Below are 12,235 nucleotides of genomic sequence, written 5' to 3'. Positions count from 1 at the left end.
TTAAACCAACACCACCGCGGTGTAAATAACATAAACTCGATTCATTTCACGGATCACGGCTTCGCGCGGCGCAGGCAGGCCGCGCGCCGCGCGACTGTGTGCCGCGCCGATGGTTATAATCCGCCATATGCACTTGGCTGCGCATCAGAGGCACGTGGCCAAGTTTAAGCGGGAGCCCATGATGCGCTAAATCCCCTCATTCCATAATATAGGCCTAATATACGTATAATATATATTATATATATACCTCACTCACTGGTGATCCTGTTCACCAGTGTCTGTCTGTCTGTCTGTCTGTCTGTGGCTTTGTGTGGAATGGAATTGAGGATACAAATCAGAAATCTGACGTAAATTCTCCATTCATTGTCGATGGGAATGTAATGTCTGTGAATGACGGAAATCTACAATAATAATAGCTGAGTTTAGGAAGGGGAGGGGCCCCTCAGAAAGTGAGGACAGGAAAGTGAGGATGCCAATTGTGATTGGCCGAAACATGATGGCGTACGTTTGATGATGTACGATGATAAGAGCGCCCCTCCCTCACTTCACATGTTTTTTTTTCTTGAAAAACTACACGATTTCACCCACGTCTTTACCTGTAAAACGGTGACAGTGAAGCTGATGGTGTTTCACGTTGTGCTGTCCCAGTTATTCAGTTTATTAGATAGGCTTGACACCCCCCTAATGTGTGTGCATTTAGCCTAGCTTTGATGTGTAATCAGGAGCCAATTGTGCAGCCAATTGAGGTTCAGTAATTTCAGGTGTGCAGGACAGCAGAAGTCAGTTGTTCTCCAGCACACACACACACAGAAGCTGCTACTGGCATTCTTTGTTTTTGGCTTGAAACCATCTCTTGTAAGTTTGTTTGTGTACAATTGCTTGTAAGCTCATGTTTTGTGAGCTTAATCTGAGAGTTGTTTTGTTTTATTACATGGGATGCTTAATATGTTTAATGATTGATTGTTTGCCTTAAATTATGTGAGGTAGAGTGTTAATATGTTAATTGCAAACTACTTTTATTGGACTGAGTTTGGCTGGCTGTTGATTTGTGTCACGGACGACACCCTGAGAACACGTCTTTACGTAAAGACGTGTTTACCTGTAAAACGGTGCCAGTGAAGCTGACGGTGTTTCTTCCTTCTCTCCTCTCTCTCTCCTTCAGGACGGGTACTACTCGCATCGGCCCAAGGAGAAACCCAGACTGGACCAGAACCACAACCAGGAGAAACCCAGACTGGACCAGAGTGGACCCAGAGTGGACTCTGGTCCCAGACTGGACCAGAACTCTGTTCCCAGACTGGACCAGAGCAGCAACAACAACAACGAGAACTCGGTGCCCAAAGACTTTGACAACAACAACATAGACAACAGCAACTTCGGCGCCCGCTCGCAGCCCCAGCGGCCGCTGCTAGGGGGCGCCAGCAGCAAGCAGCAGCAGCAGCAGCAGCGGCGGGATCAGCGGGGGCAGGAGAATGCCCTTGGTGCCCAGCAGGGGGCGGCGTCGTGGAAGGACAACTCGCCTGTGGTGGGCCGCGGTTCTAACGAGGTGCTAGCTGTGGCGCACCAGCCGCTGGTGGTAGTCGCTAATAACAAGAACAACAGCAACAGCGCCCCCTACCAACGCCATGTGGGAGCGACGCGGCAACACCACCGAACCTCACAGGTATAATAAGGGGGGTGTTAGTTTTAGTCATAGTCTCTTGGATACCCTTCGGAATGAGACAGAATTATACTCTGGGAAATGACTACAGTCTGGTTTGGACAGCCCTGCGGTTAAAGTTCTCAAACAAGCCGTTCAAACCCGTCTCAAATAATCACTGAGCCTCGGGGCTGATCCCTGATTCTTTTCTTTATTTTATTCCCCCTTTTTTTTCTAAGAATGTTATATTATAATAAAAATAGCAATTCTGTTAATTGTGTATTGTGTATTTAGCCTACATGTATGTATTTATTATTATGAAGAGGGCTGCGCTGGTCGATTCACAGGAGGAGGAGGAGTGGAGGGGGGGGGGGGGCATTTCATTTCAGCACAGCAGCACTGTACACGCACTGCTGGTTTTATTATAAGGTCAATGGGATTATCACACCATAGCTGCCTAGAAGACCAAAGAGATTGTAAACAGACCATTATAACAATTATTATGACAGAAATAAGTGGATAATTCCGTAATAATACTTGCGACAACCCTTGTGTGCTGTTTACTTTCTATGTAGTTTACCTTTAAGCCTATAGTATGTGTAATGGAGACCAATGTTCTTTTGCTTAATTAGTAACTCTCCTCACCTGGTAGCTTCACCAGGGTAGTTAATGAGGTGATTAGTTTGGTCGGAGTCAGGTCAGTTCAGGCCAGCACACTGTCTGTCAAGAGCTCTGTCTCACTGCATGTTGAGTTAACCCTTTCTCTCAGGCCTTTGTGTGTTTCTTGTTAAACTTTATGGCTCTTTAAGCATATCTTGGCTCTTAAACCCTGCTCCCTCCCTCCCAGGCCCAGCAGCAGCAACAGACCCAGTCCCAGCCCCAGACGCAGCACAGACACCAACACCCCCACAAGAGGCCGGTGGGGGCGACCGCCACAGCGCCCCTGGAGGTCGGAGGCTACGAGCAGCCGCCCGCGTGCGACATCAGCGGGAAGGAGGCCATCTCGGCGCTGTCGCGCGCCAAGACGAAGGAGTGTCGGCAGCAGATCGCCCAGGTGTACTGCCGACACAGGGACGGACACCTGATGCCCGAGAAGGTCACTCGCTACTGCCCCCTGGAAGGTCAGTCTGTTGTTACTACTGCCCCCCTGGAAGGTCAGTCTGTTGTTACTACTGCCCCCTGGAAGGTCAGTCTGTTGTTACTACTGCCCCCTGGAAGGTCAGTCTGTTGTTACTACTGCCCCTGGAAGGGTCAGTCTGTTGTTACTACTGCCCCCTGGAAGGTCAGTCTGTTGTTACTACTGCCCCCTGGAAGGTCAGTCTGTTGTCACTACTGCCCCCTGGAAGGTCAGTCTGTTGTTACTACTGCCCCCTGGAAGGTCAGTCTGTTGTTACTACTGCCCTCTGGAAGGTCAGTCTGTTGTCACTACTGCCCCCCTGGAAGGTCAGTCTGTTGTTACTACTGCCCCCTGGAAGGTCAGTCTGTTGTTACTACTGCCCCCTGGAAGGTCAGTCTGTTGTACTACTGCCCCCTGGAAGGTCAGTCTGTTGTTACTACTGCCCCCTGGAAGGTCAGTCTGTTGTTTACTACTGCCCCCTGGAAGGTCAGTCTGTTGTTACTACTGCCCCCTGGAAGGTCAGTCTGTTGTTACTACTGCCCCCTGGAAGGTCAGTCTGTTGTTACTACTGCCCCCTGGAAGGTCAGTCCGTTGTTATGAAAACAGACATATTAGATTTCACTTTTTTTCAAACCAAGGTTTAGGTTATTAGAGAAAGTAAAAGATGAGTGTTTTTCATTTGCTGCTTTTTTAGGGATTTTTTAGGGATCGAGCATGGGGCTAAATAATGTGTTTGTTTTTTTTACAAAATGTTAGGACGATTTTTATTTATTTATTGTTTACTATAGTCCTACTAGACCCCAGGAAATTACATCTGGCCACAGAAGATCACAGGATCTACTGGATGTGAAGGTCGCCTACTGGGGGGGAAGCCACACTGTGTGTCATAAGGCTCAATATGTCAGTTTGACACATTCAATAGATCCCCTGATCTTTTGTGGCCAGATGTAATTTCCCTGGGGTCTAGTAGGATTATGAGTAAATACATATTTAGCCCCATGTTCGAATGCCCCCCCCCCCCTGTCAAAAACAGCTAAAACGAAAGAAAGCAGCAAATGAAAAAAGAAAACGTAACACTCATCTTTTACTTTCTCTAATAACAACCTAAAACATGAATCTTGGTTGAAAAAAAACTAAAGTTGTCCTTTATGGAGAAATTGAGTCCCTGTTGTTTACGATGGAGACGCTGCCGTTGCAGGAAGCCGTATGCTGTCCTGTCTGTTGTTGTGTCTGTTGTTTTGTTTCTGTCTGTTGTGGCGCCGTCACGCCACTATGGAATACTTTTTTTCTATGACAAGCAACTCAGCGGTCGCTGCAGTGGCTGTCCAAAGGTTACTTAAACCTAGGGAGGGCTTGAAACTGGGCAGTTTAATCAACGCAGTCGTGGAAGTGTTAATAGATATGATTGTGGGCGGCTGGCTGTGGCTCAGGAGGTATAGAGCAGGTCGTCCAATGATCCGTGGGTCGGCGGTTCGAATCCCGGCTCCTCCTCCTCCTCCTTGTCCTTGGGCAAAGACACTGAACCCACACTGCCTCCAGTGAGTCGGTCGGTGTGAGCTCGCCACCGTCGGGTGTGTGAATGTGGGAAGTGAGGACGCTGGCGTCGACTGTTCGCAGGGCCGGATCTACCATATGGGCACTTTGGGCACGTGCCCAGGGGCCCTTGGGCACCAGGGGCCCCTCAAAGAAATGTGCTAGAATAGGCGACCGAAATATTCCAATATAACGGCATAAACTGCCCCAAAACGGCTCCAAAACAGCAAAAATGTTGCGCGATGCGCCGTGCGTGAAGGGGGGGCCCTTCGATCTTCAGTGCCCAGGGGCCCTCAGAGGTGTTTATCCGGCCCTGGACTGTTCGCCGCTTCACCTCCCAACGTATGAATGAATGAACCGTTGTGTAAAGTGCTTTGAGCACTTTGGAAAGCTGCTATAAAAATGCAATTCATTATTGTATTTCTTGTGGTGTGTGTCAAACATCGGCCACTCTGTATTCCGTTTGAATATTTTCCCCCACAATCAATTTCCATCAAGCTTTGTGTGTACGAGCGGTCCTCACCTGACCGAGAACCATCGACCGTATGTGTGCTTAACCCATTCTGACCTGAGATCAGATTCATACGAGGTTTCCACTGGACTACACACTGGTCTGATGAACCCATTCTGACCTGAGATCAGATTCTAAAAAAATGACAGTCGTTCTTCGATTTTTCAAAAATAGCAGACCTACAAGCTCGTAGCGCGCCACTCGGTGGCGCGCTACGAGCTTGTAGATCTGCTATTTTTCAATAGCTAAAGCATAACATGATGCTAACACCAAAATGGGTTCCCGCTCAGAATGGGTTAACAGAGTGGACATTGTGTCATCTCATCTTTATTCTCAACAGAGGTTGAGAGAGACGGCTTTGAGGGACACTCTGAGGGGCTCACCGTGTTGGTGAATTGATAGAACAGTAGTTCTATCAATTAGTGATTTATAGAAAAACACAGGACATGATGTTAATATCCAAGGTGCCCTGAGGGCCTGTCCTGTACTCTCTGAGTATGCCCGCTTTGCCCATGGCCTCATATACCAGGTTTTAATGCATTGTACGCTACTTTTGCAGTGGATTTTTTTTTTCAGAATAAAGGCGCAGATGAAGCAGGTTTTTACTCTGAAAAGCCCTGCCTTCCCCCCCAAAACCGGGAGGTATATATATATTAATGTTCCATTACTACCTCGCGATGTGATGTCACATCTGATCTCTCTTTAGAGGCGTTAATATTAGAGGCGTATCTGCAAATACCAAATCCAATACCAAAAGCAACGGGAGCTGGTCAAACAAAAATGATTTCAGCAATCCGTTTATATCATTAAAAAAGGGACAATAAGAGTTAACGCATTTAGACCTGATTCTACAAAATGTCTTCTAAATCCTACCAGTTTTCTAAAAAGATCTATGTTTCTATGTCAGTTGGTGCTCAACCTTTTCCATGTCAAGAAACCCCCAGAATTATCTGTAATTGGCCATGGACCCCCATCTGAAAATATGTTGTCCCCCCCACCCCCCCTGGAAGCAAAGATTTGAGTTAAAAAACCTTTGCTCTGAGAGAATATACATTCAAAGACTTACACCACATTTTCAAGATTTTTGCGGCTACGAGCTTGTAGATCTGCTATTTTCCAATAGCTAAAGCATAACATAATGCTCACACCAAAAGGGGTTCCCGTTCAGAATGGGTTAAAAAGGACAATGAGTGTTAACCCATTCTGACCTGAGATCAGATTCATACGAGGTTTTCCACTGGACACACACTGGTCTGATTAACCCATTCTGACCTGAGATCAGATTCTTAAAAATGTCAGTCGTTCTTAAATTTTTCAAAAATAGCAGAGCGCTACAAGCTCGTAGCGCGCCACTCGGTGGCGCGCTACGAGCTTGTAGATCTGCAAATGAACCAAAATGGGTTCCCGTTCAGAATGGGTTAAAAAGGACAATGAGTGTTAAATGACAGGAAGAAAAGACAGAGAATAAATAACTATAAAATCATAACTGGCAGCTTGTCAATTAACGTTCTTCTCGCTCGCGGTGATTTTCCATATTAATATATATCTTTTATCATCACTGTTGTGTTCGTCCTGCGATGCACACTTTATTTTTAATCCATTCAGACCTGAAGCTCCATTAAAAATAAAAATAAAAGTCTTCTAAATCCTGACAGTTTTCTGAAACCTCATGTTTCTGTATCAGTGGTTCTCAATATTTCATGTCAAGGACCCCCAAAATATATGAAATTGGCCGCTGACCCCCCCCCCCCCCCCCCCCCCCCCCCCCCCACCATCTGAAAATGTGTGTTTCAGGGACCCCCCCCCCCCTCCCAGAAGCAAAGATTTGAGTTAAAACGTTCACTCTGAAAGAGTATTTATATTCAAAGCTTTGCACCAACATATTCATGATTTTTTTTTTTTAATACCAGACCTACAAGCTGTAGCGCGGCACTCGGTGCCGCGCTATGAGCTTGTAGGTCTGGTATTTTTCCTATAAGTATAACATAATGCTTTATATAGGACACCTATAGGGTGTTCTTATAGGGACACCTAAAGGGTGTTCTTTTAGGGAAAGTCTTAGACACTAAAGGGTGTTCTTATAGGACACCTAAAGGGTGTTCTTATAGGGACACCTAAAGGGTGTTCTTATAGGGACACCTAAAGGGTGTTCTTAGAGGGACACCTAAAGGGTGTTCTTATAGGGACACCTAAAGGGTGTTCTTATAGGGACACCTAAAGGGTGTTCTTATAGGGACACCTAAAGGGTGTTCTCATAGGGACACCTAAAGGGTGTTCTTATAGGGACACCTAAAGGGTGTTCTTATAGGGACACCTAAAGGGTGTTCTTATAGGGACACCTAAAGGGTGTTCTCATAGGGACACCTAAAGGGTGTTCTTATAGGACACCTAAAGGGTGTTCTTATAGGGACACCTAAAGGGTGTTCTTATAGGGTCACCTAAAGGGTGTTCTTATAGGGACACCTAAAGGGTGTTCTTATAGGGTCACCTAAAGGGTGTTCTTATAGGGACACCTAAAGGGTGTCTCATAGGGACACCTAAAGGGTGTTCTCATAGGGACACCTAAAGGGTGTTCTCATAGGGACACCTAAAGGGTGTTCTCATAGGGACACCTAAAGGGTGTTCTCATAGGGACACCTAAAGGGTGTTCTCATAGGGACACCTAAAGGGTGTTCTCATAGGGACACCTAAAGGGTGTTCTCATAGGGACACCTAAAGGGTGTTCTCATAGGGACACCTAAAGGGTGTTCTCATAGGGACACCTAAAGGGTGTTCTCATAGGGACACCTAAAGGGTGTTCTCATAGGGACACCTAAAGGGTGTTCTCATAGGGACACCTAAAGGGTGTTCTCATAGGGACACCTAAAGGGTGTTCTCATAGGGACACCTAAAGGGTGTTCTCATAGGGACACCTAAAGGGTGTTCTCATAGGGGACACCTAAAGGGTGTTCTCATAGGGACACCTAAAGGGTGTTCTCATAGGGACACCTAAAGGTGTTCTCATAGGGACACCTAAAGGGTGTTCTCATAGGGACACCTAAAGGGTGTTCTTATAGGGACACCTAAAGGGTGTTCTTATAGGGACACCTAAAGGGTGTTCTCCCGGTCAGAACGGGTTAATAGGCAATAAGAAAACAATATCAACGGAGCGGAGAAGAAAGAGAACGCGGTCTGGTCACTCAGGCTTAGCCCATTCTGAACGGGAACCCCTTTTAGGTGTTAGCATTATGCTATGCTTTAGCTATTGAAAAATAGCAGATCTACAAGCTCATAGCGCGCCACCGAGTGGCGCGCTACGAGCTTGTAGGTCTGCTATTTTTTGAAAAATCGAAGAACGACTGACATAGAAACGTAGCTTTTTCAGAAAACTGTCAGGATGTAGAAGACCTTTTTAGAATCTGATCTCAGGTCAGAATGGAAAACTGTCAGGATGTGTAGAAGACATTTTGTAGAATCTGATCTCAGGTCAGAATGGTAAACTGTCAGGATGTATAGAAGACATTTGTAGAATCTGATCTCAGGTCAGAATGGTAAACTGTCAGGATGTATAGAAGACATTTTTAGAATCTGATCTCAGGTCAGAATGGTAAACTGTCAGGATGTATAGAAGACATTTGTAGAATCTGATCTCAGGTCAGAATGGAAAACTGTCAGGATGTGTAGAAGACATTCATAGAATCTGATCTCAGGTCAGAATGGTAAACTGTCAGGATGTATAGAAGACATTTGTAGAATCTGATCTCAGGTCAGAACGGGTTAGGAGACAAACGGGAGAGATGTGTCTCCTCTTCCTGATGAGTAATTGGTGGAATAAATTTGCAGGAGAAAACGGCAGTTCTGCTGCCTGCGTTTTCTACACAAATTGGTTTGATCAGTCAAGCTGGACGATGGAAGTATGATTTTTTTCCTTTTCCCCTGTCTGTCTTTTCTTATAAACACACGTGCACGTGCACACGCACAAACCCACCCACGCATACAAGCACCCATGCGTACAAGCACGCACGCACACACGCATTTAGCCTACACTTTTTCCAAGTGCAATAGTTACATTACATAATTGTGGACATTATGCCTGTCTGTGGATTTCATGATCAAGAGATCTAACGTTGCTACCATCGGGAACAGCACAAACACGCGCACGCACACGCGCGCACACACGCACGCACGCACGCACGCACGCACGCACGCACACGGATAAACGTATACCCACGGAATATTATAAGACCTTGTGTAATATTCTTGTGCTTTTCTCTCTGAAAAGAAAAAGAAATCTCTTATAGTTTTTAGTGAGCAAAAAGGGCGTCATTTGTGTAAATTATTTTATAATAATTATGCTGCATATTATTGTCCCCGACTCTGAATTTATTGTTTCACCAGATTAATATGATTCCGTCACAATTGATTGCCCGTCCACCTACTGTACATGTAACTAGGGACGTCTGGTCCACCTACTGTACATGTAACTAGGGATGTCTCGTCCACCTACTGTACATGTAACTAGGGACGTCCACCTACTGTACATGTAACTAGGGACGTCTCGTCCACCTACTGTACATGTAACTAGGGACGTCCACCTACTGTACATGTAACTAGGGACGTCTCGTCCACCTACTGTACATGTAACTAGGGACGTCTGGTCCACCTACTGTACATGTAACTAGGGACGTCTCGTCCACCTATTGTACATGTAACTAGGGACGTCTCGTCCACCTACTGTACATGTAACTAGGGACGTCTCGTCCACCTACTGTACATGTAACTAGGGACGTCTGGTCCACCTACTGTACATGTAACTAGGGACGTCTCGTCCACCTACTGTACATGTAACTAGGGACGTCTCGTCCACCTACTGTACATGTAACTAGGGACGTCTCGTCCACCTACTGTACATGTAACTAGGGACGTCTCGTCCACCTACTGTACATGTAACTAGGGACGTCTCGTCCACCTACTGTACATGTAACTAGGGACGTCTCGTCCACCTACTGTACATGTAACTAGGGACGTCCACCTACTGTACATGTAACTAGGGACGTCTCGTCCACCTACTGTACATGTAACTAGGGACGTCTGGTCCACCTACTGTACATGTAACTAGGGACGTCTCGTCCACCTACTGTACATGTAACTAGGGACGTCTGGTCCACCTACTGTACATGTAACTAGGGACGTCTCGTCCACCTATTGTACATGTAACTAGGGACGTCTCGTCCACCTACTGTACATGTAACTAGGGACGTCTCGTCCACCTACTGTACATGTAACTAGGGACGTCTCATCCACCTACTGTACATGTAACTAGGGACGTCTCGTCCACCTACTGTACATGTAACTAGGGACGTCTCGTCCACCTACTGTACATGTAACTAGGGATGTCCCGATCTGTGTTGGCAGATACCGATACTGAATACCGATACCAGTGTCGTGATCTCATGTTGTGTTTATTGTTATCTAGTTATATATCTGGTGTTGTGATCTTGCAATTTAGGCAACTCCAAATCAAACTCCACATGTCCCAACATTTTATTTACCTGGCATAGTGTCGACCCCTTACCCCTGTGTGGGATCACTGGTTAGACTGGCATAGTGTCGACCCCTTACCCCTGTGTGGGATCACTGGTTAGACTGCCATAGTGTCGACCCCTTACCCCTGTGTGGGATCACTGGTTAGACTGGCATAGTGTCAACCCCTTACCCCTGTGTGGGATCACTGGTTAGACTGGCATAGTGTCGACCCCTTACCCCTGTGTGGGATCACTGGTTAGACTGGCATAGTGTCAACCCCTTACCCCTGTGTGGGATCACTGGTTAGACTGGCATAGTGTCAACCCCCTTACCCCTGTGTGGGATCACTGGTTAGACTGGCATAGTGTCAACCCCTTACCCCTGTGTGGGATCACTGGTTAGACTGGCATAGTGTCGACCCCTTACCCCTGTGTGGGATCACTGGTTAGACTGGCATAGTGCCGACCCCTTACCCCTGTGTGGGATCACTGGTTAGACTGGCATAGTGTCGACCCCTTACCCCTGTGTGGGATCACTGGTTAGACTGGCATAGTGTCAACCCCCTTACCCCTGTGTGGGATCACTGGTTAGACTGCCATAGTGTCGACCCCTTACCCCTGTGTGGGATCACTGGTTAGACTGGCATAGTGTCGACCCCTTACCCCTGTGTGGGATCACTGGTTAGACTGGCATAGTGTCGACCCCTTACCCCTGTGTGGGATCACTGGTTAGACTGGCATAGTGTCAACCCCCTTACCCCTGTGTGGGATCACTGGTTAGACTGCCATAGTGTCGACCCCTTACCCCTGTGTGGGATCACTGGTTAGACTGGCATAGTGTCGACCCCTTACCCCTGTGTGGGATCACTGGTTAGACTGGCATAGTGTCAACCCCTTACCCCTGTGTGGGATCACTGGTTAGACTGGCATAGTGTCGACCCCTTACCCCTGTGTGGGATCACTGGTTAGACTGGCATAGTGTCGACCCCTTACCCCTGTGTGGGATCACTGGTTAGACTGGCATAGTGTCAACCCCTTACCCCTGTGTGGGATCACTGGTTAGACTGCCATAGTGTCGACCCCTTACCCCTGTGTGGGATCACTGGTTAGACTGGCATAGTGTCGACCCCTTACCCCTGTGTGGGATCACTGGTTAGACTGGCATAGTGTCAACCCCTTACCCCTGTGTGGGATCACTGGTTAGACTGGCATAGTGTCGACCCCTTACCCCTGTGTGGGATCACTGGTTAGACTGGCATAGTGTCGACCCCTTACCCCTGTGTGGGATCACTGGTTAGACTGGCATAGTGTCAACCCCTTACCCCTGTGTGGGATCACTGGTTAGACTGGCATAGTGTCGACCCCCTTACCCCTGTGTGGGATCACTGGTTAGACTGGCATAGTGTCGACCCCTTACCCCTGTGTCTGATCGGTGGTTAGACTGGCATAGTGTCGACCCCCTACCCCTGTGTCTGATCGGTGGTTAGACTGGCATAGTGTCGACCCCTTACCCCTGTGTGGGATCACTGGTTAGACTGGCATAGTGTCGACCCCTTACCCCTGTGTCTGATCGGTGGTTAGACTGGCATAGTGTCGACCCCTTACCCCTGTGTGGGATCGCTGGTTAGACTGGCATAGTGTCGACCCCTTACCCCTGTGTGGGATCGCTGGTTAGACTGGCATATTCACCAATACCGATATGAACCGATATGACAAATAAGGGCCGATCCGATACTTTCCCCAGAAACCCATACAGTATCGGGACATCTTTTACATGTAACACATATTATATTTTTAGACGAGCCTTTTATTTTATGCTATTATTAACCACTTTCAACGTGGCATCCCTATAGTTTCAAACATTTTCTCTTTTCGCCCTCCCGACAAATAGCGAAAATAGTTGCTCTATAACAAGCTCTCAAACGCGTCGC

The 12,235-nt window shown here is 47.2% G+C and overlaps 1 protein-coding gene across 2 annotated transcripts in view; it reads left to right on the top strand.

The window, feature by feature from the left end:
* The window catches only part of LOC308313485 (xylosyltransferase 1-like), a 152,521-nt gene that overhangs the window by 68,405 nt on the left and 71,881 nt on the right, over positions 1 to 12,235 (top strand). The window contains exons 2-3 of one of the 2 annotated variants that reach the window (XM_080760625.1): positions 1,163 to 1,663; positions 2,496 to 2,760. In XM_080760625.1, coding sequence (XP_080616751.1) covers positions 1,163 to 1,663; positions 2,496 to 2,760 — 766 coding nt within the window. Of the gene's footprint in view, positions 1 to 1,162; positions 1,664 to 2,486; positions 2,761 to 12,235 lie in introns of both variants that reach the window. The other variant, XM_080760624.1, reaches the window with a different exon arrangement.

Source organism: Protomyctophum bolini, assembly GCF_963924005.1.
Source record: "Protomyctophum bolini genome assembly, chromosome: 3".
Taxonomy (NCBI): Eukaryota; Metazoa; Chordata; class Actinopteri; order Myctophiformes; family Myctophidae; genus Protomyctophum; species Protomyctophum bolini.
Note: the sequence above shows the minus strand (reverse complement) of the source record. Positions and strands in the feature narration are given on the sequence as shown.